The sequence below is a fragment of the Lygodium microphyllum genome, chromosome 2 (assembly GCF_053477565.2).
Source record: "Lygodium microphyllum isolate KBCC chromosome 2, Lygodium_microphyllum_v1.1.10, whole genome shotgun sequence".
Taxonomy (NCBI): Eukaryota; Viridiplantae; Streptophyta; class Polypodiopsida; order Schizaeales; family Lygodiaceae; genus Lygodium; species Lygodium microphyllum.
Genome location: NC_141136.1, coordinates 137,860,795 through 137,887,469, shown reverse-complemented (window position 1 = coordinate 137,887,469; position 26,675 = coordinate 137,860,795). Strand labels below are relative to the sequence as shown.

The following is a 26,675-nucleotide window of genomic DNA, read 5'->3' as shown; positions in this document are numbered from 1 at the left end:
TATCATCGCAGGACAAATGGTGGCCTCTACCCGCAACATGAACTGTACAACCAGTCAAAGGCGCAATTCTGAACAACGTAATGAATTTCAGCAATGCTGAAGCCAGACAGCAGCAATGTTACTGATTGAAGTGCCAGAGAGGAGCGCAAGAAGTCCAAGAAGATATGCCTAGAAGGAATCATGAGCTGAAATGGCCTCTATGAAGAGATCCAAGGGCTCAAAGGAGGCAGGGTGCAGACTGGCTATGGCTGCCACAAGGTGCAAGATGAAAATGAAGTTGAAAATGAAGTCGTGCACTTATCCTGTATTGGACTAAGATGAAGAGGAGCTAAGAGGAGTGAAAGGAGAGCTCGGCCATGCTCAGCTGAGCTCTGATACCATGTGAGAAGACGCGGATCTAGAGCATGGCAGATGCTATGGCGGATAGAAGATGAAGACCAAACTCATGATGACATAGACAAGTAGAGACAAACTGTTACACAAGTGAATTAGGTTCCAAGATGGTAGCTTGGACTCATAAACACAATCTTGTGTAGGACTGATAAAGACAAGATACTTAACTAAAAGTACAAAGCATCATGACATTGTATTCATTTCATATGAAAAGTGGTAGTCAAGTACAATGCTTTATAGTTGTTGGATGGTAGTAGTTTTCCCTTTCTGTGCATATAGGATTCAATCTGCCTGCATGTTCTAAGCCCAGAACTGCCTCATACTAAGAGGCTACATTAGGTGTGATTGCAAATATCTCAACAAAGATTATACAGAAAGATCAAAGATTAGGATGGTTAAAATGCACTTGAAGGATACCACTTTAACTTGATGGCTCAAAGTTTTGCAATAGGGAAAGGAACTCAAGTCTTAGAAGGAGTTTAATTAGATGTTCAACTTGAAGTTTTTGCCTCCATCTTTTTAAGATGATGTGGAACAAGAGTGGAATAAGTTAAAGCAAGGCCAAGAAGAAAATGTAGAAACATATATCAACAAGTTTGCAACTATTTCTCTTAAATTTACATCTCTTAAGGAAGTTCCTTCCAATATGGAGATGAGAAAGCTCATCCGTAGGTTACATCCAACACTACAATAAGCTGTCAAGATGACAAAGCATGATACTTTGGAAACAACCCAAAATGTAACCCTTGAAGATCAAGGACTACAAATGCCATGGATGCTTGGTAAGTCCTCCAAATAAGAATCACAAAAGAAGATAGCTAAGATGTTTAACTAAAAGAAAGTAGATCAATAGGATCCAAAACAAAAGGATGGTACACCATCTTTGCCATCCAAAAAGAAGCTAACATATCAGCAATTAGCACAATATACAAGAGAAGTGCAATGTTTCTCTTGTGGAGAAAAGGGACACATGGTTGGACAATGCTCTAACAAGGCAAAGAAGGAGAACCAACCCCACAAGGCATCTCAAGCGAATATTGTACCTAAAGAATCTTTACAACAAGATGAGAGATTAAAGCTTTTAATGGCTTCGGGTAAGATTGCTAATCAGCTATTTCTTATTTATTTTAACACAAGGGCTGCGTATCATTATATTCATCCTCAGATTGTCGAAGGTCTACAACTACCAAAGGAGACATTTGGAACACCAAAAATGTCAGGCACTACTTTTCAAGAAATGGAATCTCAAGTTACTCTAATATTTGGGAAACTAAGAATTGAGATAGGAGACTATGTAGATCATGAGAGTTTTGCCAAGGGAAAATTTGGCCATTGTGGTATTATATTAGGTTTTCTTAGCATAGAAGAGTAGATCCGAACCACTGATTGAAATCAAAATATATTTAGATTTCCTTTTAAGGTAAGGTATGGGAGTTAAAGGAAACTTTTATTTCTATCTTATCCCATGTACAAATTTGTAAAGCAATGAAAAACTCTATTTTATCATACTTGATTATTGTCAAAGATTCTAACAAAGAGTCCAAAACTAAAGAGTCCATCTCAAATATCAATGAAGAGTGAATGAATTTCTTAAAGGAGTATAAAGATTGTTTTGCAAACACTTTACCTAATGAGCTACTCCTAGAGAGGACAGAAGGTCATCACATGGTCATGAGTTACTACCAAAGAGGCTAGAATATCATCACTTTGACCCCATTCCTAGGAGCTCACCTCCAAATAGGCAACTTTATCAAGTGAGCTCAACACAACAAGAACAAATAGGCAACCTTCTCGTGTAAGCTCAACATAGCAAGAGGATATTATAAAGCAGATGAACAGTCTCTTAGAGAAGGGTGTAATAAGACCCAACTCCTTATTTTTTTGCTCTCCAATCCTCTTAGTGCAGAAAAAAGATAGGTCTTGGCACATGTGTATGGACTACAAGGCCCTTAAAAAAATTACAATTTGGAACAGGTTGCCTATACCAAGAATTCATCATATTTTGGAAAAGAAAATTTGGCAAGTAAAATGTGGCTGATTATATTACTCAAAAAAACTGATCACAACGGAGTGCTCATGCTCAACAGACTAGCTAAAGCGGATGCAAAGTCACAAATACATCATGTATACAAGCCTCTCAAGGTGGTCTAGGGGGATGAGGGCAAGAAGCTATGAGGGGGGGTGTAACGCCATCTGGGGTTGCATGCTTGCATCACGAAAAACAAGTCCTGGCCGCCCCAAGTGCGCATGAAATGACAACGGAGCTTCTAACGAGCCCTAGACTCGCCCTGCACCTGATCCCATCAGCGGCCGAGGGAATGGATGATGGAGGTCCATAGCTCTGCTAAGGTCGCCTGTACTGAAAGTCTCTCTCCGCCGAAAGCCTCCTGACACCGCGCCTTCTAGATATGCCATGTAGTAAGACTCCCTATGATCTTCCATACCTCAGAGCGGTCTGCTATGGGCTCCAGTACCTAGCGGATGGGTAGAGCCTCCAAACCGACCACTGCGCACGACCCTATCTCGATAATGAATATCGTGTCCTGCATCCCAGCCTCATATAGAAGGTGACGGCCCTAGCTGGCTGATTGCCAACAAAAAGCTCCCCATGAGATACATCCAAGGCTGGGTGCTATACGGCGAAGGATGCGGCATGCTCCTCTCCACACGAGCTGCGCCTCCTCGCATGACCAAAGGCAGTGCTTCAAGGTTTCCAAAGGCTGCTGTGTGCAGCACTTACAACCTCCCTCCTTCTACATCTAGGCAAGCCAGCTTCCCACCGCCAAGCCTCCATGTACCACCAACCATAAGAAATACAATACCCTCCTCGGCCTCCAGCTATCCCATAGGTGGCACCAAAAGGTCTGTTGGAAAGGCTCCATGATGCTGTGCTCCGCCCACTGTCTGCTACGTGACGACGCCCAATCCATATCCTTCTGCATCATTATGTGTCTATCAATCTTGGCAGTGTACTCCAAGAACCTCGGTGGTTTCTTGGCGACCGCAGTGGCCGGCCATAGCCACTCTCCCGGATCCCACTCCAGCTCATCAAGTGGCCTACCCTCCCACATCCAGAGGCGCCACTCCCTAAGCTCCTCCCAAAAGACAAAAGGGTCCAGCCGCCATGTCTTTCCCTGAAGGCCAATCACCCGGATCCTCCTCCATGAAAGAACAGTTATCCCCTCATCCTATTGTCCTCTATCAAGAGCCAGACAACCCCCCCCCCTTTATGGTGAAGAAGGTCCCAAGTGGAGCGCCGCCCACTCTACCTGCCACCTGTAGGGGGATGCCTGCTGGTGAAAACCTAGCGGCCCATACCTCTCCTAGCTCTATCGGCTCTCGTATCGGGGGAACAAGCCACTCTTGAGGAATTGCTGCATCTATCTCCCTTCTCCTGAACTCCACTCCTCTCTGGCAGCGTGATACATGCTGCAATACCTCCTCATCCGCCATCTTGTACACCTTCCGCCATGTCCTGATGGTACAAGCCGGGCCGGCCTCCAAACTAGCCCACTGGATGTGGGGAATCTCGCCAATCTGTCCCCCTTCCCGATCTTTGACCTGGGTGTTCCAGATCACCGGCTGACAATCTATCTCCTCCTGGCAACCTGGGGAGCTCTGGATTAGGACCTTACGGAGGCTCTACCACACACGGAGTAAGTTGCATAGGAAAGGTGATATGGGGGGGTGATCTAGGCTAATGTGAAGATCCATCTCAAGGACGGCCTCCACCCGCCAAGCCTCGGTCTACAATCCTAAAGTCCCTCCTGCAATAAGACCTTCCAGGTCTGCCCATCTGGTGTGAGGCCACAGACAACTAGCTTGCCCAAGAGGGCCATACTCTGATACTCTGGGTCTATGATCCCAAATCCTCACACCAGGTCTGCCCGTTTGGTGTGAGGCCGCAGACAACTAGCTTGCCCAAGAGGGCCATACTTTGATACTCTGGGTCTATGATCCCAAAGTCTCACACCAGGTCTGCCCGTCTGGTGTGAGGCCGCAGACAACTAGCTTGCCCAAGAGGGCCATACTCTGATACTCTCGGTCTATGATCCCAAATCCTCCCTCTGACCGATGCCGTATGATGGTCGCCCACGCCACCTTGGCCCCCTGGAATCCCTGGAGTCGTCTGACCCTAACCAAAGAAAGTTCCGCACTAGGCGGAGAAGCTACACAATGCAGGATGAGGAGAAGCACCAACACGAGGCGATGTACCAAGCCGTCACTAAAAGGACCTAGTTAACCACCAAGGCTCAGCTGACTAGTAAGAGGCGAGCCATGCTCTAGTAGGTCAGCTTCCTCTGAATAGAATCAAGGACAAGAAGAAATTGCTCGACAAGAGTGATGTCTAGTCCCACTTGGAAGCCTAGGTACCAGACGGTCTACCCTCTGCTCACCCATCTAAATCCCAAGTGGACGCTCCACTCCATGCTAGATTCCGGGTCTTTGAGGAAACCAACCGACTTTCACTAGTTGATTTTCGCTCCCACTGCAAAACACCTCAAAAGCCAACCTCACTCTCTCCAGCATCAACTCATCATCCTCTATGTAGAGTGTTGTATCATCTGCATACTCTGAGTCTAACAACTCAATCTCCTCTCTCACTAGAAGTCGGAGGCCATGAAATCCGCTCACACGTGACCTGAGAAAGTGAGACATCGCCTCTGCAAAGAGTAGGAATAGATATGGGGCCAGGGGGCAGCCCTATCGGACCGATCTCTCTAGCCAAAACTCCTCCCCTCGCCTTCCACCTATGAGAACCCTGCTACTCGCCGATCTATAAAGTGCGGAGACCCCGGGAATCTAAACCTGGGGGAAACCCAACCTCACCATGGTGTCCTCTAGGAAATCCTAGTCCACCTTGTCATAAGCTTTCTTGAAATCCAAGAGTAGTACGGCTAGTCTCTACCCACTGTGCTTAGCCCACTCTATCGCCTAAAAGAAGGTAAATACATTGTCTAGGATGCTCCTATCCTCGTGGCTATGTCATGGATGATGTCTGGAAGTACGGGGCATAGCCACCTACCAATCATCTTTGCCAGTGCCTTATAGGCCACTAACAATAAGGTGATCGGTCTCCACTGGGAAAGCTCCAACCAGTCTCCCCCTTTGGGGAGAAGACTGATAAGGCCTGCCAAAAGACTCCTTGGCATCTATCGTGAAGTGAAAGTCTCTTGGAAGGCCATCAGTAGGGGGTCCTTCACCACTTCCCAGTAGATAGTGAAGAAGGCCTTAGAGAGGCCATCCTCTCCCGAGCATTTCTTCCCATGCTGTGTATGGAAAGCCTCCTCTAGTTCCTTCTCTGTGAAGGGGCCTAGGAGGGAGCGTCCCATCTCCTCTATGACGAGGGATGGGATGTGATCCCACACCTGTTGTCTACATCGTTGTCCTCTAGCTGAGGCTATCTCCTGCTAGAAAAGGTGCCTGTAGTAGTCGATGGCAATCTCCATCACCTCGTCTGGGCTAGAACGAGTCCTCCCATACTAATCTTGAAGGCTGCGTATCTACTCTCCTACGGTGCAAGTCTGGTGCACCTAGAAGAACTCCCTACACATCATGTCCCCCTTCCGTTCCCAAAAGGCTGTTGAGGTGTAGAAAGACAACTCCGAGCGCCTATCCTCTAGGCCAGCAATGGCTGCTCGCGCACGCACCTCCTGTGCATGGAGAGTGGGATCCCCTAGTGCCTCCTATAATAATCTCTGCGTGGCTGCAAGGTCCCGCCGAAGTGCTCTCTCCTCCCAGCTTTGTTGCCCGGCCTGTATAGTTGCCTCTTGGCAAATATGGCTCAACTCGGGTAGGACTTCTGCAACCTCCTCTACGATCCGGTCCCTGTTGCCCCACTCCCTGGTCCAAATCTACTCAATCTTTCTCGTCACCTCCTCCCTCCTATAGATCAAGTCCGCGATCCGGTAGGATCGTGCGTCGAGGTCAAATGCTGGAGAATCAAGTGTCACAAGAACCAAGCAATGATCGAACAGCGTGGTGCCCACCAACTGCCCAATCTGGCCTCTGCGAGAGCATCCCCACTCTCCCACATAAAACCTGTCCAACTGCTCTAGCAAGACACCACCTAGCCGCCTGTATCCCGAAGAGAAATCCAGCGACCTCTCCCTCCTGTGAAAGGTAGGATCTCTCTAGGCATAGCGTGCTCCTACTGTCAATAGGAAGACCTCCTACTCCTCCCTAGTCATGCCCTGGTAATTTCTTCCTCTGCCTTGCTAGTCCTCTAAAGCCTCTAGGTTGTTGAAGTCTACTCCAACAATCCAAGAGTCCACATCTGAGAGTCCATCCGCGATCTCCACCCAGAACCTGCTGCATGCCCTAACCTCAATAAGGGCATAGACATTGAGGACTCCAAGGCATGAGTCCCCAATATCCAATCTGATCCATAGAACCCTCCCTGCCACTATTGTCCCGTGGTCTCATACACAAGCGGTGAGACTCGGGCCAATAGAGGTGCATACGCCTCCGCTCCTGCTGTGGGCACCGATGGCATACTCCCAGTAAGTGTGCGAGCTGCCCAGGAGTACCTTCCCTACCATTTAAGCCCAGGTGGAACTGAGCTTGTGCTCCTGTAGAAGTAAGATGTCGATCCGTCCGGCAAGGGCAGGCTACAACTCCTGCTGAACAATCAACTTCTTGGAACCACCTGCCCCACTATAGTGGAGGCTATTCACATTCTAGGATGCAAGGTGTAAACTCATGGGAAGACCTGTGATTGACTCAACAAGCATCTGTTCGGCATGGAGGCTGCTGACGAGGAGGAGAAACTATGGGGCATACAAGTATGCTTTCCGCCGGTCTGGACGGTGAACTCCAATCCCCCATGGTGGCCCTCGATCAGACCATAGGGGTGATAGATGCTCCATGTGGTATTATCAATGCATCTATCAACCATGCTGAGAGTCGTGACTTTGTACACTTGTAGAAACAGGCCGCCTATGCCAGGGGCCATTCGATCACATCCTGCGGAGCTCTCCACTGTGGAGGGGCTCGAAAGATAATGCTCAAGTGTGGGACCTCAGCACCAGCCCACCAATCAATGTCTATCATGGAACCAAGCCACTATTGTGCAAACAGTGCTAGTCCTTCTCCCATCCATTGGGAGGTGTGGTCCGCCACCTAACTCTTCAACTCCTCTATCTATGTCGTCATCCAATCCTCTGAGCAAGAGGACTGAAGGAAAAAAGCATAGTTTGGTCCATCCGGTGGTGCTAGTAGATGAACCTTGCCTCTCCTTGACTTAGGAACCACGAAGATCACCACCTCAAGAGGTAGTGGGAACTCTCCGCGCTCCACAACTCTTAAGTAGGACCATGGGCCACTACGGAAGAACTCCTGTGGCAATAACTATGCCTGTCTCGGGAAAGTGTGACGGGCAGCAGGGGCAAATGAGCTGGTGGTTGTGTGGGAGGGGGAGCACTACTGACACGAGGAGGATATAGGCATGTGTGGCTCATCACCTCCTATGGGAGGAGGGGAAGTGGGTCTAGGGGGGATCACTTGAACTAGGTGCAGACAGGGGGGGTGCTCGATAGGGGAGGTGGTGGGGGGAAAGAAGGGGATCGGGGAATGATTGAAGGTATGTGGCAGGTGTGGGGGGGCCTGGTGGCCCTGGAAAGGGGGGGCTGTGGGCCAGGGTCAGTGGGGGGGACATAGGAGGGGGGGGTGTGTTAAGAAGACTACTAGGGTTTGCACTAAGGACACACAGAGTGCACGACCACAACAGAAACACAAAGACACTGACACAGACACAAAGGGAAAAACTCAAATCCTAAACGCAAAGCTCAAAACTCAAACCCTAAATGCAAAACTCAAAACTCAAACACAAACAAAAGAAGGGAGAGAGAGAACACAACTCTGAAGTGAATGAATGTTGTAAATGAATGTAAGAGTAAAGTTGGCTGACCTTGGAGATGATGGACAGCAGGCTGGGACAGTCTGGAGCAGTCGCCAGCAGTCGAGAGCTGTCGCCTACAGCAATAGACAGGCTGAAGATGATGTGGCTGCAGTCGATGATGGCTGGACAGCAAATAGAGGTGGCCTGCAAGCTGGAAACTGGGCACCAACAGCAGCAGAGGGTGTGTGGGCTGGTGTAACCTGCAAAACAAGGATGATTGCTAAATGGGGGCAACCTGTTTATTTATAGATATGGAAGGGCGCCCCAAAAATTAGGGTTTCCACTAAACTTTCTTGAACCGCTCCCCGTTTTAGGGTTTCCACCAGAACTCTCTCGAACTACTCCCCGTTTTAGGGTTTTACTCTAAAAGAGCATTTTTAGTATGTTTTGGGACTGTTTAAGAGGCTAATCAGCAAGTAATGCATATTTTAGCTCAATAGGGTGGGTGTGGGGGTTGTGGGATCTCAGGTGAGGTAGTCTAAGGTACAGGTGGTGGATGTGGGAGACTGCGGTCCTGCCGGGTGGGGCGGGAAAGAGGGGGCTACGGAGTGCTCTGCTGAGGGGGCGTCGCTTACCCTCCTACTCCCTGTTGCCGAGGCTGGGTCTGAGGAGCTGGCTACGGCCCCCCCTTCCGTCTCTCTCTCTGTCGTCTCTGGACCCATGTAAAGCCATCACTGTCCATCTATGGGCATGTCAGCAGAGCCGCCTTGGCTCCGAAACACGTACAATCTGTTGCCTGATGCCCAAAGTCATGGCAGCGTAGGCACTACCCTAGTTGCCCAATCACAATGACCGGCTGCCTAAACGAGTAACCTCATGCCTCAATCTCCAGGAACTTTGATATACTCTTTGTGTCTTAGTAGGGTGATTAGGTGTTTGAGAAAACTGTTGTGGAGTGCAAATGTCTCCACTGTGAGGCTGCTATACCAAGAAACCATGTAAATGACCCCCTTCATGGAGGCATAGGGCAAGCTCTCCACTAACTCACGGGCTGCGTCCGTAGAGGTGAGTCGAACCGTGAAGATCCCTCGGCCCATGAGGACTGCCTCTGTCAAAAGATGATGTACCAGCGAGATAGTAGGATTTGCACGAAGGAATACGGAGTGAACTCGGCAAACATGGAGAAAAGAAGAGAAGAGAGAAGAAACTTTAATGAATGGAATGATAAAGTTCTGAATCATGGAGTGAATGTGATATAAGGGAACAAGGGTGCCGTAGCACAAGGAAGATGATAAAGACAACCACGAACCACAAACTGCAATGTCCTCCTGAAGGGGTGTGAGGGTAGTGGGATGCCAGAGAGAAGAGGTGACGGACTGAATGAATCAGCCGTGAGGAATGAATGAGAGAGTGGCCTATAAATAGGCACAGTCAGTCTAGGATGGCACCCCTTTTTGGGACCGCAAACCCTAAACGCAAAATGCAAAAATGCAAACTACAGGTGAAGGGTGAAGGGTTTCCTAACACCCCCTCTCAGGCCCAAAAAAGGGGAACAAGAGAAGAGTGAGGTGGAGATGCAATGCTACATGTTGAAGAATGCTCATGCAGCAGGTGTCACTTGGACAGTGTCTCTCGTGGGAAAATTGTTCACTTGCCCAAGCGCCCTAGTACAAAGATGATGAAAACATGCAATGCATAGGAGGAATGTCGGACTTTGTGTGGTACCGAGAACCATAAGGATATGCCTGTACTCAATCTCGAGAGGTGGCTCCATGCTAACCAAGTGACCAAGGCAAGAAGAGGAGGAGGAAGAAGATGTAGAGGATCCCTAAGATCCAAGATTTCCACCGAAAAAGGAACTTGCAGCAAAGAACAATAGACAGAGTGAACTGGAGAACCCAAAATACAACCTCGGGAGAGAAGCCACTAGCTCCATGCATCCATGCTGGAAGGAATATGAAGGCCTCGTCACCAAGTCGCAACTGAACCTTTGAGGTCCCGATCTAGGTGGTACCTGAAGATCCTGGGTATCAGTAGAAGAGATGACTGGTCGAAGACAGCCACCCCAATAAAGTAGAGGATAGGTGAAGAACTTCATGTGGAGTAGGTTCCCCCTTTGAGGTGGGAGGTGGAGGGGCCCCCGCTGAAGTCGAAGAAGAAGTAGATGCCCCCTCTCATGGCAAAGAAATAACATCCCCCTCTGAATCCCCCTCTGAAGTAGATAGGGAATCCAAAAACTCATGGATCACGGACTCCAAAATGTCTGATGACGAAAGAAGTGCCGTCGGTCGTGCCGAAAAAGGTATCTAGGGTGCTGAAGAGCTCCCAAAGATAGCCTCTCAAACCTAAGGAGTCGAGGGTGGGGAAGAGTGGGGCTCAGAATGAACAAGAGGTGGGCAACAGTCGCTGTCTTTCAGCGGAGCAGACTGGGTAGCCGAAGAAGAGGAAGTAGTCGAGCAACCATTGTCTCTCGAAGGAGCAGACTAATGAGGAGATGGTATCAAACAATCACTGTCTCTTGATGGAGCGGATTGCAGAACCGCGGGTCGTGGTAGCCACTGTACCCGAAAATAGGTGGGAGAAGACTGCCACTGGCATTGCGACAATCTCCAAGAGGTCGTAGCGCCAATCGATCCTCCATGTGATCGAAAGGACTTAGTGGACATCGGATGCATCTTATTGCCTTGAGCATAGTACTCTAATAGCCGATGCAGAACGATCTCTGTAGCCCAGAAAGGAGAGGTGGCACAAGGAGTGCCTGGTGGAAGACGCATGTACTCCAGAGGTGTGGGGAGCAAAGGTCGATGTCGACAGTCTTCGGTGGGATGACCGTTCGTGCTGCAGTAGGAACACCTAGTAGACTAGCAATTTGTCGGTGGAGACGCCATGGTACCGGTGTGGCAAACTGAAGAAGGAAGAGGTCAGCCACAAACCACAAGCCACAATATCCACTGCTCAAGGGGTGGGAGGGTCGGGGAAGGGCTGGAAATGGGCTGAACCACTAGTGGTCAGGAAAAACCACCAGCAGTTAAGGTGCAGCCGCCGGTTGTGGAAAAAAAAAATGCCAGCTAAGAAACAACAGTGCTGGTTGTGCCGCCAACTAACTGGCTGAGCCACCAACAGTAACCTGTGCAAACGCAAGGAGATAGGGAGGAACCGCCAGCTGGCTAGGTAGAACCGCCAATCTGCAGCCAGCGCTGCCAGTTGGCTGGGTGGAACTGCCAGTCTGCAACCAGCGCCACCAGCAGCCGCCTGAAAAACGCAGGCAGATTGGGTGTAGCCGCCGGCAACAGAAGCTGAGTCGCTGGGGCAGACAGGAAACAACTGCCAAGATGCAAGGCAGAGCAGGCTAGTGGCAGAAGACAGCTGCCAAGAGCTGGGCAGAGCCGGCCAGCGGCAGAAAAACAGCCGCCAAGAGCTGGGTAGAGAAGGCAGAGATCAGCCAGCTGTAAAGGCAAGTGGGGCTGAGCCTTGGGCTGGTTTGGCTGAGCTGCTGGCTGAGCTGCAGGCTGCAAACGCAGTTTAGAACATCCGCCAAAAAAAGTGTTGATGCAGCGGAAGAAGAAGAGAAGTGGATGCCAAACCCGCCACCGGTCTTTGCCTTCATTGGAGTGGAGGATCTTTGTTGCTAGGTGAGCAAATCCGGCTCTGTTACCATGTCAAAAGATGATGTATCAGCGAGACAATAGAGTTTGCGGGGAGGAACGCGGAGTGAACTCAGCAAACATGGAGAAGAGAAGAGAAGAGAGAAGAAACTCTGATGAATGAAATGATGAAGTTCTGAATCATGGAGTGAATGTGATACAAGGGAACAAGGGTACCGTAGCACAAGGAAGATGATGAAGACAGCCACGAACCACGAACTGCAATGTCCTCGTAAAGGGGTGTGAGGGTAGGGGAGATGCCGGAGAGAAGAGGTGATGGACTGAATGAATCAGCCGTGAGGAATGAATGAGAGAGTGGCCTATAAATAGGCACAGTCAGTCTAGGATGGCGCCCCTTTTTTGGGCTACAAACCCTAAACGCAAAACGCAAAAACGCAAACTGCGAGTAAAGGGTTTCTCAATAGCCTCCACGATCTGCAGTGTGCCAATGCACAGCGTGGAGTGGAGCCGATCCCGCAACTGGGCCCTCGGTAGGGAGTGTCCAACAACCTGACCAAAGATCACTATTTCTTTCAACTCCAACTCTGTGGCCCGGATGGCTAAGAGTTGTTCCTCGGAGAGAATGATGTGCAAGGTGTTTAACTAGGGGACACTCTCGCAGAATGCGCCGGCGTCTGACCAGGGGTTTCCATTGCACGTCCCTATTGGGAGCCTTCTAATCACGTTGCTATGCTACTCGGGGGAGGGGGGAGTGGGGAGGACTGTCGAGCGGGAGGGAGGGGAATGACTGTTAAGGAGGCATAGAACGGAGGGGAGGCCTGGCGCAGGGTGGCGGGAGGGGACTGGCACAAGCGGAGGGAAGGACTGCGCAAGCGGCAAATTAGTCAGAGGCAAGGGGTAGCGATTCGGCGCAATGGTGGGAGCTCCTCCACATAGGAAATGATACATTAGACAAATTTGATGATATTTTAGATAGGTTGGATGGATCCAAAATATCCAAGCGGATCATGATGAAGTGTAATTATCATCAAATAAGGATTGCTTGTGAAGATATTTCATAAAACAACATTCAAGACAATATTTGGTTTGTATGAGTTTCTTGTATTACCATTCAGTCTCACCAATGCTCCTGCAACCTTTAATAGAATGATGAAAATAATTTTTAGAGCATACCAAAAGTTTATAGGTACTTTCTCTTTGATGATATTTTGGTTTATTCAAAAGATAAAGAAGAGCATAAGCAGCACTTAAAAATAGTGTTTCAAGAACTCTGAAAACGCCAACTTTATGTTAATGGCAAAAAGAGTGAATTTTCCCTATAAGAGATTCACTACTTGGGCCATATTGTATCCAAAGATGGATTCAAACAAATCAAGAAAAGTTCAAGGCTACTGTAAAATGACCAAAATTAAGTAGTGTTTATAAAGTTCGAAGTTTATTGGGATTATTCTCTTATTACAAGAGATTCATTAAATGGTTTGCTATGGTTGCTAGACCATTGCATAATTTAAACAATAATATTAGCAAAGGACCTATTTTGATTATACCAAATTTTTGAAAACGTTTCTTTGTGGAATGTGATGCTTCAGGAGATTGCATTGGTATAGTCTAAAATTAAGAAGGACATGCAGTTGCTTATCCAAGCAAAAGATTGCAAATTGGAGACTTTCTCATCAAAATTAACCATGACAATTTGAGACATTTTCTCAACCAACCAAAGATTTCTAAATAGCATATTCGATGAGCCAACTATTTAGCTCAATTCAACTTTGTGATATTAACATTCTTGGGAAGAAAAACAAGGTGGCTGATGCTCATGAAGGCCTCAGATTCATGCAATATCCATGATTTATCATACAGACTTCAATAGTATGAAGGGCATGGATGCTTCTAATGAAGATTTTTGAATCATTTGGAAAAGTTTATATCTTGGTAAAAGGGTAAAATCTAATGTTATCAAAGATGGATTTTTATTGATGGAGAATAAGTTATGTATTGCTAAAGATCTCACACCTAATGTAATAGAAGAATGTCGTGCACAATGCTCCCCCTACATGGCTCATCAGGGTATTTTTGGCAACAACCAAGGTACTTGAAATGTATTTCTTTTGGCGAAGTTTTCGAAGAGACATTGAACAATTTGTTAAAGACTGTCTTGTATATCAAAAGATAAAGTTTGATCGCTAAAAGCTTACAAGACTTTTGTAACCATTACTAATCTCAGGCCAACCTTGGGAAAGCAATGCTATTGATTTTATCTTTGCCTTGCCAAAATTAGCAAATGGCAATGACGGCATATGGAATATTATTTACAGGTTTAGCAAGCAGGTTCATTACATTCCAGTAAAGAAGACTTTCTTGATCTTCATTCTCTCTTTGTCGATAGTTTGCTCCTTATTGAACCTAATTATGTTTCTTCTGTTTAGCTTTATTATCAATCATTTGTCTTTGTCAACGGTCCTACTTCATCTTTTCATTAAACCTTTTTTCCTTTCTTTCTAGTTTTGTTTTCTTTCCCTTAGCTTCATTATATCCCTTTTTCAATTCTTTTATCTCTTGCACATAAAATAAGGTTTATCAATATAAGACCAAATTTATCAATCAAATGTGGGCACTTGAAATATTACAAGGGAATCCAGGGGGGTGGATATCGAGAAAGCCCTTTCATGACAGACCTAGAGATGGCCCCTACTTTGAAATATACCACCAGACCATCAAGGAGGATTCAGATAAATAGGATCAAAGTGGTACCAACCACTTCTCAACATTGGACCAAACAAGCTATCTCTCCAATGTTCTTGGCAGACTTCTGGAGAAAACCATACAACAGCTAAAGACCTAGGAAGATTGATTTTTTCCTATGGTTGGTTGCTCATAGGATTCTGGCAGTTGGCATTTGTTAGGCTACGGTGGGCTTTTACAAACTGTGCTAGATGTTGCAAGCCAAATCAGACCTGGAGGCAATACTTATGAACTCAAGACTTATGGAGGAGAGCTCTTAGGCTGGTCCTCCACGGCACAAGAGAGTCCATGATAGTCACTTGGGGGCCAATTGCATGGGTCATTAATCAAGGCCCAGCATATGGTTATAAGGATATCCGCAGCAGCCTTCCTTTCCCCATCTCTGATTGACATATGAGAAGGGTTCCTACTCTTGATTTTTCACAATCAATTTGAACTAAGGGATAATGCCCTAGATAGGAGATGACTGGCAGCACAATTGCTTGGTCCATCTAGATTGTGACATGCATCCATGCTATGGTTTTACATGATGTCTCCACTACAAAGACAGTCTCCAAAATTTGGGCAAAGATAGTTCACACTCTCCAGGGGAGATGTGAAATTCTACAGGGTGACTCACAGCTCATGAGGAGGAGAGATGCTTTTCTACAAACTTGATTTTCAGACACCTTTTTCCATCTTGATGCATGCATGGTCTGGCATTTTAGACCTTTTGTATCAGACTTCCTTTTAGTGTTTGGACGTTATTTTTAAGTCCTAGACATGTCTCTAATTGTAATTTTTACCTTGCATTCATTTTCTGAGGTGTTCATTGATATAGTTTCTTCTCTTCTTTGAAACAAAAAGACCAACTGGGATGTGCACGACTATCACATGTATGACTTGGGGGCTCAAGGACCTGCACCAAGAAATAACAGAGTGCTTCTAGTACAAGATAAGGACTGGATAGAAACTAGATTTTGTTAACACCCAAAATAAGTGGCCACAAGAGAATGGCATGAACTTCTACACACGAATGCGAAAACATCAGTATGACCTGAGCAAAGGATCTACTAGAAAAGGAAGATGAATGGTCACCTCTGAAGTGTGAGGTGCAAATCACCTTTGAGATGCTAAAAGGTGAAGATCACCTTTGAAATGAATAGCTTTGTAAAGAGGATTTAGGACAATTTAGGATTGTTTATCTAGCCGTATGGTTAATATGTTGCTATTGAAGATCACAATATTAGGAGGCAAACTTCACAATGTAAAACTATGTTTAAAGTAATAAGGAGTCTAGCAAGGAGCCCAATGATGAGGGAAAGAATGGCTTTGAATTGTTTTTATTTGCAGTTATTCTTCTTCCACCTAAATTCTAGATTATATTAGCTTTAACATTCAAAAGGAGATATATTATCAGGAATTACTCTTCCGGCTACATAAGTAACATCCATGCACGAGCTCAATGCACCATAAAAAACCAAGTTCAATATACTCTGTACTATTTCAGAATTTGACTGTCTTAGACCTGGTCAAATTTCACAACTTTTCCAGATTGTTTGGCCATTTGCAAAGGACAAAAGAAAGGACTGATCCTTAAGTTGCTGAAAAACAAATATTTGAAACATGCTGAGTCCACACCCTACTTACTTCCGGAGTGGTTAGAATTATGTCCATATCCTGCAGATCCCGAATATTAGAAAACTGAGAGTCTCCTGTAAGCTCTTGACATTTCAAATTTAATGCATGGCCAAACTTTTTGTTCCACTCCCGCAGCTTCTCTTGAACCAAAGCCTTTAAAGGTGCAATGTAAACCTGATACCACAAGGAAATTCAACTCTCATGGTCATTTCAAAGTTACAAGATCATGCTATGACATAACTTGGACTTATTTTATCAAGTACCAACTTCTCTGCCTTTTTTAAATCAACATTTTGCATCTTACCCTCAGCATATCATCTCATTTGAATGTGCTATATTTCAAACTCCAAGGCATCTACCTTCACTTGACTATCTTTGTTCGATCATGCATGACAAATTACAAACTGTCGGAGTCCAAGGCATCTACCTTCGCTTGACTATCTTTGTTTGATCATGCATGACAATTTACAAACTGTCGGACTTCATTTTAAAATGCTAACTTATCTGCCTCCTCCTAATGGACTTTTTGCATCTTACCCTAAAACTATCCTGTTTTCTGAATGTGCTTCAATTCAATTATATTGCTAACTCCACAGCATATAGCTTTACTTGGTTAGCAACGTTCAATTGACTATTACAGATTACAACCTTAAAAGCTTCTGTTTGCAGTACTGACTTACTGTTTTCAAACTTCCTGATATATAATTTAGCTTTCCATCAGGTGTGAGAAATCTTGTAAGAAGGTGTAAGATACTGAGCTCAAACAAGACAGTTTTTCCACTTCCTGTTGGTGCTGAGATTATCATGTTGTTGTCTGACAGGAATGCATCCTGGAAACTGTCACTTTGCACAGAATTGAAGTACCTGAAACACAGTTCATTTTTTGTAAAATATCAGAAAGCGTTAATAGAGCTTGACCAAAGATTGTGCATTTGCACCTGCATTAAGAAAGGACGCTCACACACAGGTGTACAGCAGATGATACTCAGTGCATACAAAAAAATGAATGCAATAAATATAAATTCCTTGTAAACACATAAATTAAAGCAAAGTGTTCAAGGGTGAGCTTGGAAACTAGGAGTACTCATGTACTTTTGGATGCATATGACACTAAACAAGGGATTTACAAACGCATGAGGGAAGATGAAATGATGAGGAATAGTATAGTCTATTCATAGAGGAAGATGATCAATAATCAAGCTTGGAAGAGTTTAATAGGTGCATATAAAACCACATGGCATGACCATATTTACTGATTTCCTCATTTTAATGAGTTATCTGGAATACACTATCAGAAACCAGATTTAAATAGCCTGGCCAGCAGATGATTAGAGACATACTCTTGTAAAGATACAATCCTCTTAAACTGAAAAAGCTACAAACCATCATAATAACAGGATGACTTCTAGCAGGGTTATGATATTGGAGGTTAATTTGATAACAATTAAGCTGTGAGCTGAGTATTTTTCTCTAAAGGAACAGCTCCAGGACCAACATAAGATGCAGCTAGGAAAATTAAGAATGGCCTTTTAGTTTTCACTATCCAAAAGATTTTGCCCCTTGTTAATCTGAAATGAACATGGCCTTTCTTTGAACAGTTGCCTTGATTAGAAAGAAACCTTTTTGACAACTGGTGTGAATTCACAAGAGACATTTAGCATGCCCAAAATATTTGAAACTTATGGACTGTCTTACTTTTGCTGTGTCCATCTAGATTTATAATGAAAAGAAATTAGCCCAAGAGACTCATACTTAATAAAAGTATTAAGTATCCCTTTCTTAATATGATCATGAAATATGACACTAGACTAAATTCTTAATTGTATAAAATAAGCACTGAATAAGTGCCTCGAGCAATATAGAATATATGTGCAGGTGAGACAACAACTTTCAAGAAAGAGAAAGCAGAAGGGTGGGTATCAAGAAAGACAGCAGATACAATCCAAAGGGAGTCAGGTAAAACCACAATTTCAGTATTTAGTACTCATCTTAAAATGAAGAGACTACAGCCTATCCCAGCAGCTAAAGATCCAACACCCATAGAAGGAGCAGAACACTAGAAGAGAGAGAGTGTTTCTGACACTGAAAGGCCTCATGAGCACAAAGTGGAAAAGGCTTTAAAGAGTCCTAAAAACAATTGTCTCACAGTCAACATCTGTGCTAAGAGTTTGCCAATACCCTAAAGCTATCTCAACTGATAAAACTTAGATGTTTCCGATTTTTCAACTTATTAGTATGTGTTATAACCAGAGCTCCATTTGGTCTGTCACCCGGGCACTGTCCACCTCCTCTCACCTGGGCAGTCTTCCCATCTTCCTTGTGCCCTGCCTCTTCTCCTGATCCTCCTGTTGTGACCCATTTTTGTCACAACCCGCAAATAAGCTAAATAGCATCATCCCACTCCCTGAGGATATGTACAGTAGGGTAAGCGGAGAGACCTCTGAGGATGGGGATCCTCATAGAAGTGTACCTTAAGTGATATAAAGGTATGAAGATAAAGATACTTGGATCATGTATGGAGAATTAAGGCTAGGCCAATCTGATGGTGGATCAAGAGCTAGATGGGGCATATGAGGTGGCCTATAGATACAATTGTTTGGTATAGAGGTCTATGGCTATTGTCTTGACATGGAGCAAGATGTTCATTGCAGGTGTGCAGTGTCAGCTGCCTACATAATGACAAATGTCTCATAAAGGAAAAGCTTCATGTGATGATAAGGGTTGGGTAAAAAAGAAAATTATGTATGATAGGTAAGGTCCTAAGTTAAAGATAAAAGAAAACAAACTGCTGGCTATCACCATCGAGGGCACCAACTCTTAGTTTTGCATGGGACGAGAGATGAGGTGTGCTAGCAGGATCAATAGGAGAGGAGGAGCCTTTGCATGGGAGAAGGTTTATCTGATAGTGAACCTTGGGCCAGGGAGGGTTTGGGGGGGAGGGGGGGAGGGGGGGAGTGTGTGGATCCACAGGATCAACCTTTCCATGAAGAGGAGCTGCATAGGAAGGAAAAAAGTAAAGTTGAAGACATTGTGGAGCCTATGCATGAGAAGGTTTTTTTCTCATCATGAGACGGCCAGCCATGATTAAGGATGATGTGACTTGTCCAGAAGGAAACTGACATACTGCTGGCCTTCTCAAGCTCAGAGGCTGCAATCAGAGGACAAACAGGAGCAAAGATGTTACCAGGGGCACAGTCATGGGAGGAGAATCTATTGGAATTGACCATCCAAAGTGATCCAGGAGCTTGCAGAAGAATAGGAGCAACCAGTAGGTTTGGCACTGCTAGATGATACAGCTGGACAGTGAGTAAGGTTAGTTTTGCAGAGGAAGCCAAGATATTCTGAGAGTTTATATCGGTGAAGAGTAGCCTATCATGCATGAGCATTTTAATGCCAAATGAAAAGTTTTGGTGGGCAACAAGAAGGAAGAATTCTCTCCTGTTGGCAGACATTTATAGTGCAAGTCTTTGTGGCACAGTAGCATGGATTTACCAAGATTCTGGCTAGTTATAGAGCTCTCACATCTTTTTCGCATGATGTGACCAGGAGCTTCCAACACAAACATGTAGGATAATGGCTGTGTGCCTATTAGTCACAAATATGATGGTAGATCTTTTACGAACTATGATGGACAGCATTCCACGGTATTGATGTTATGAGTTCTTTTTTTATGACACTACTATGTCCTTTCCATCTTTGATGCATATTCGTGGATAGCATCCATGCCCACTCAATGATATATGATAGTCAATGATCCATGCTATGATAATGAACATGTCTCCTACTCGTGTGCCTATTGGTCACAAATATTATGGTAGTTTCATAGTGTTTTCCATAGGGTTTCTTGCTCGGCTTTAGTTGGCACAATTGGACTTGTGTGTATAATTGAGATATGATGTATGAAATGTCTTGATTGTTGATAAGATGTACTTGGGGCCTTGTTATTCCTTTTTGGTGTGTGGCTGGGTGGAGTTGTGAAGCAGATGCAAGTGTCTTCCAATGTGTTTGACATTGAAGCATGGAGGGTCTCGAGGTGGTCTTCTGGTCCTTGCTCTCAGTGATTGGCTATGGGGGCACACTTTCATTCTTCCTAGAGTTGTAGCATGGCTCTGGTGCCCCCACATAGGAGGAAAGTATCTTGGGAAAAGCTTTTGGTACCTCCAGTGGGTGACAAGGTAAAAATGCAGGATATTAGGGCTACTTGAATGGAGGGAGATACAAGGACATGCATGAGTGGATTGCGAGAGTGGAGCATTCATGCAGGTTGCAGTATTTTTTATGATAATGAAAGAGCTGACTTTGATTATCTGGGTCTGAATGGGTATGCCCAGTGGTTCATTGATCAGGTACAGGTCAAACTGTGCTACAGCCAGAATGGCATGCGACACATTTCACATATGTTTTTCTTCCAGCATTGAACTGGTACCCATAATGAGAATATAGTTCAACAGATTCAAAGAGGTATGGTCTTGCTACTTACTGATTTGAGGGACAGGGGATTACTCTATAAGGATCATAGGAATCAGTTTGCTCGTACAATAGCAGTCTACAACATTGAGCAGGTGGTAAACAGTATCAGCAACACTAACAATGATCAATTTAATGAAGGTAAGAATCATTTCACATGTCATTGTTATGATGCTTACACAGGTTCAGAAGGTGAAAATACTTCTAACAGGATTGGTCTTGAGGCTCTAGGGTAGGTCCAGACATGGATGTAGGATCTTCAACAAGGATGCAATCTCCCAGTGAGGAGAAAAGAGATTACAGATCCAGGTTCAGACTGCAATGATGATGACTGCTCTAGTGAGAGTTCAGCTTCTTCCAGTGATGTGGAGTCCAATGCAGCTCTTAGCGATCTAGGAATTGGATCAAATCTCACTGTCAAAGAGAAGGAATCCTCAATTGTGGAGGATTCAACAAATCTGTGGTCAGCGATTGATGTCTAAGATGTACATGTATAGTGATGTTGATGTGACAGGGACTTGCATCACCGGAACAAGGGTTCACTAGTGGACCAGCCTCAAGTGATAGGATGTGAAGTTCTGAAGGAACTTGTTTTATGTGACGCTCAAGACAGTGGAGGAGATATCTTGGAGGACACACACCATGGTGCACTCTTACCCATCCATGCCTGTGATGATGGCCAAAAATCGAAACATTGACAAGCATGAAGATGAGAGGGATGAAGAGGGGCTGATGCAAGTTATGGTTTGAGATATAAAGGAGGATGTTGTGCATAATGTACTTGTGGATTTGGATGAAATATGGGATAACCTACTTTAAGTCATGATATTATGATTGGGAGCCCTCTACAAGTATTGTGTTGAGTGATGGGAGACTGTGTATGCTTTTTATCTTGGTGTAGGAGGAGGAGATCATGTGGGAGAGCAAGATGAAGAAAAAGATTATTTTCCCTCTGATCCACAATAGCCGCAGTGCATAAATGCTTGGAGACCAAAGGATGGGCAAAAATGTGATGTGGATACCACCATCCCGCTTCTTGAGGATATATATGGCAGGGTATAGAGAGGGGTTGGGTGGAGATCCACATAGAAGTGTGCCTAAAATTGAAAAAATGGCAGCAGAAAAAAAATGAAGACATGAATTGAGAAGCTGAAGAGTCTCCATGATGATAGAAGCAATGAACAAGTTACAAGATGACAACCCCAAGCAAGTGCAAGATGCACATAAGTGAGGGCAATTCTGGGAGAGGGGGGCAAACCAATGGCAATGAGAAAGAAAGAAAGAAAGTTATATTAACGTCTACAAAAGGCCAAGTTGGCCTATGAGACCAAAAGGTTACATACAGAATGTGTGGGGAGTTTTCCAAGCCCCAGTAAAGCTACTATCTAGTGTAATGGTGAACTAGGTGAGTAGGTACAAAATGGTATACAGACTCCATGCAATCTAGATGCACTTCAAGTGCAGTGTGGAACTACTCATAGGGCATGGTCATCTTAAGATATCCGGCTGGGCCTATCTAGCATGGAGAGGCTGAAGCGGTGGGGTATGGCTCCCCAATGGCGCTGTAGTATCCGCTGTATCTGTAGGTGATGTCTCCCCAATGGCGCTGTAGTATCCGCTGTATCTAGTGTAATGGTGAACTAGGTGAGTAGGTACAAAATGGTATACAGACTCCATGCAATCTAGATGCACTTCAAGTGCAGTGTGGAACTACTCATAGGGCATGGTCATCTTAAGATATCCCGCTGGGCCTATCTAGCATGGAGAGGCTGAAGCGGTGGGGTATGGCTCCCCAATGGCGCTGTAGTATCCGCTGTATCTGTAGGTGATGTCTCCTGCGGGAGCATGGGCTTGCTGGGTGTGGGCGGCGAGCTCTGCCTCTCTTTGTAGCTCTATCCCAGGTGACTCCTCGGGGTGGGGCCACTGGTTGGTTGGCTGCAGTCCTCGTTGTAGAGGGGGTGGCCGAGGGTCTGTAGAACTCTTGGAGGGTGCGTTGCTGTGTGTTCCCGGCTGTTTGAGTCCCAGACCCGTAGAAGGTGGTCTCTATGTCGGCGTAGCTCCAGGAGGAAGAGCCCGAGGCATTTCTGGTCGGGGAAGTCTTAGTGTTTGGGAGAGTGGTTCAAATCCCTCCTTGAAGAGACAGTGGAAGCAGCCTCTAAGAGAGCTTAAGGTCTACAAAAGACCAATGTGGCCTATCCAACAAGAAGCAATACATCTATATCCAATGTCATCTCATCATGATAAAACTGAAATGAAAAAACATGAAATAAATGTAAGGCTAAAATCTACTAAAATCACAAAAGTCTCTAAAGCTTAAGTCTATATATACACAATATTTGACTCCAGTGGTCCCTCTCTCAGTCTCAAGATCAGCAATAGAATCTCCATCCTGAAATGGTCCAGGGCTGCTCTGCTAATGATTCAAGGGGTGAGTCTCCAATATCTCACAATGATGGCTCTGATCCAAGGCCAAGTGGTCAGGGTCGTCACATTCTGCAAAGTGCGATGGCCCTATCAAATGTGACTCAGCAGCATGATATAGATACAATCTGGGTAGATGGGTCTAGGCCTGCTGAACTATTGGTATCTATGGAGTCTAATTTGTGAAAGAAGTCTGTCATTGCCCTCTGCCTAGGTCCCTCTGGGTGGGCTGGTCTCCTATCTCGTAACAATGTTGTGCGGCGCCTTTGAAGCTCCAATAGGAAAAGCCCTAAGCATCTTTGGCCCTTGTACTCCATGATCCAATGGAGAGGACCAAAACCTTCATGGAAGAAACAATGATATCTCCCTTGTATATCATAGTAAGCTGTGCATTTGCATATGTAGTGCTCCTCTGTCTCACACTCTTGATCGCAAAGTTGGCATACCCTATCCTCTACTGTAATATCTATCCATTTACTTGTCTCTAATCTCAACTGGTGGGAGGATGTTCACATCTATCCAATAGCAGCTTGCATGCCACAGGAGAGCTGTGTGTCCATGTACTATGGTCGAAAAATGAATCCATCCTTAGAGAGGTAGAAAATGATCCCAGTAATGCTCCATATTTGATCCTAGAGGGAGAGGTGCCTAGATCCAAGTTCTCCCTATTTCCACTCTAATAATGTTAGCTCTAATGATTGAATTCAGCTCAGATCTAAGTAAGGGGGAGTTTATGGCAATCCAATCTATAGTCAAATGGTGGGAGCTGGTTGATGTCCCCAGTCTATGTAGGCTCATCCACGTTCTCATCTATCAATACCAACAACCTTTCTCGCCTTCCTCTGCTAGCTTTCTGGAAGAGGCCAATTCCAATCTAGAGTATCTATGACATGGGAGCTCCCATATGCTATATAGGAATGTCACTGCTCTAAACAATGCCTCTACAACTATGGTTGTTGCCCCTACCTCTGCACTGATTACACGATGCAGCCATCATGATGGTCTCTCTCTGGGCCAATGTGGTCTACGAGTGGCATTAGTTGTCCATGGTATAGGCTACAGCTCCATATTTCGGCTCCATACAAAAGAGTAGGAGTGACTAAGGTGTCAAACAGCCATAACTTGATGCGAGGTTCTTGAAACTGCACACGAGCACATTGACTATGGAGGGCCCCAAGTGTTGCACAGCCTTATGCTAATCAAGCTTCAGCTAACCCCTTAGTGAAAAGTTTGGGCAAGAAAACATGACTCTCAAGTATATATATTCCCTTACATGCTCCACTGCATCCCCTCGGAATGTGAAATGATACATACATCTAATCAACCATGCTCCCGAGGTATTGAATACCATCACTTTCATTTTCCCAAGGTTCAATGTGAAGTCTCTGTCCATGCAAGGCTTTTACTCTTTTCTCAATCTATTAGACAAGGCTTCCCTCTAAGCCCTCTGTTCTTTGTTTTGGCCACCCACCCTATTTTTACAATGTTGTCACATTTGGCTGCAAAAGGAGATGTGATGGGGCTGATGATACATTTATGTTCCTAAAAGCTAACAAGATAATCTTCATGAAGAAATGGAGATATGGGATTTGTTTGCACTTGCTTCAGGGCTTTATGTTAACATTTCCAAGTCTACTCTTATTAGTTGCACAAAATGAGATCTACCAACCTAAATACTCTTATTAGTTGCAAAGAATGACATCTCTTGGACTCATATCTATACTCTAAAACGAATGGGAGGTGCGGCTATTTTAGATGTGAAGACACACATGTTTGCCCTTCATTGGACTCTATTTCAGACTATGTGTTGGACAGCAGCCTTGGGTTTCTATTGCAAGATTATTCCTCGAAGATCAGAGTATCTTGCATGAAAATACCCAGATCCAGCTTCGTGATGGCATGTTATTAATGCTGATCAGCATGTTCATATCAAAGCTTCCGTAATATTGACTCATATCAAATCTTCCGTAATGTTGACTCACTTAACCCATTCTTGGAGTGTGGTGCTTGCAAAGTCTTATTGGCGTCCTCCTACTGACAACTTATAGGCTAATTCTTTACAAGCTGAATTGCTGGCTGCTTCCAGGTTTGTTTCATGGGAAGCCAAACAACAAGTGAGGGCCATGTGGAATAGAATGGCAAGGCTTGGGTTGATTACCGTTAATGATATGCTTTTGTCTATGCAGTTCATTTTCATGTCCTTCCAGTTAGTTTAAAGATTTTTTTAATGTTCTTAGAGGCTATCACTTCTTATGGGAAACCATTTCAGCTTCTTTGCATGTTTTGTAGTCTTTCAGTGTTTGAATAATCAGGTCATTACCACCCTTGCCAAGGGTCACCACATCTTGTGAATACGAATACCAAACTCTGCAACTCTGGAGCTTCTACCCCGTAGTCCTCCCTCCATAAAAGCAACCCCAATATTTGTCCTGTCCTCTAGTGCATCCTCAGTACCAAACATCCCTAATGTTTGCCGATATACAAAGAGCTGATTTTTAATTTTGCGTTGCATTTCACGGCTAGGATAAAGCCTTGCAAGCAATGTGTTCCAAGCCTTGACCACCTCAAGGTCTCTTTCTTGCATCTTTCCTTGAAACTCAGGATCAAGCACATATGCTACAGCATGCATAGGAGAGTCATACTCATTCTTCATAGATCTTCCCAATGCATGGATTCATGCCATCTGCAAGCCTCAACATGTGCATAATAGGATCAACCATTTGGTTGGTGCGATTCACCTCATCCCAAAAATCTCTATCAGAGACATATGCATTACATAACACAATAGTAGTAGTAGCAGCCTCAATCCAATTTTCATACTCATCACTAGCAAATAGCTCCCTAATTGCACCTTTGCAATAGTGCAATCGACCAAGAATAAGAAAGTTATATGCAAATCGTGTATCCGAGTATTTAAGAAGTTATTTGTCATTTCTCTTGCGAAACTCAGCATGCAAGTACTAATGATTACATATAAATGTGATAATCTTGTTGCCTTTCGCAACAAGAGATGCAATCCATGGCAAGTCCCCAATATCCTTCAACAAGTTATTCAAGCAATACGCCATGCATTGCTTGCTCCAAAAAGTTCCGACATGCTGGAAGACACTTCTAACAACACAGAAGAAAGGCTATACAAGCTTTCCACTGAAGAATATCATGTGATCATGGACTATAGACAAAAGAAGATTGAGTATCTCGATCGAAGGATTGCCTTTCAAGAGAAACTACTCAATGAAGGTATGCATGAATTTCTCTCTTTAGATGTTGCGCATAAATTTGATTATATAAGAGGGCCGTCGAGACCTCTCTTAGGGATGGGTCCCCCAGTTGGAGAAAGAGATCCGGAGTATGTTCCATTCTTTCATCCTCTTCCGTCCACTCCGGTGCAAGGTACTTTAGATTCGTCTTTTGTTTCTTCATCTTTTACCTCTTCTACTTTGCAATATACTAGTAGAAATCATGAGGAAGATAGAGTATAATTAGTTGACTACGGAAAAGGTTCTCTTGAGGACCAATTCTTGTATGTTAACACACGTTGTGGGGATTATAAGAAAAAGTTAGGTACCTCTTCTTCTAACCTTCCT

The 26,675-nt window shown here is 44.8% G+C and overlaps 1 protein-coding gene across 1 annotated transcript in view; it reads right to left on the bottom strand.

The window, feature by feature from the left end:
• RCK (DNA helicase ROCK-N-ROLLERS) overlaps positions 1–26,675 on the bottom strand; it is a 164,545-nt gene that overhangs the window by 92,581 nt on the left and 45,289 nt on the right. The window contains exons 4-5 of the mRNA XM_087698996.1: positions 16,881–17,064; positions 16,210–16,374 (exon numbers count right to left, since the gene is read on the bottom strand). Of these exons, the coding sequence (XP_087555122.1) occupies positions 16,210–16,374; positions 16,881–17,064 (349 nt within the window). The remainder of the gene's footprint in view (positions 1–16,209; positions 16,375–16,880; positions 17,065–26,675) is intronic.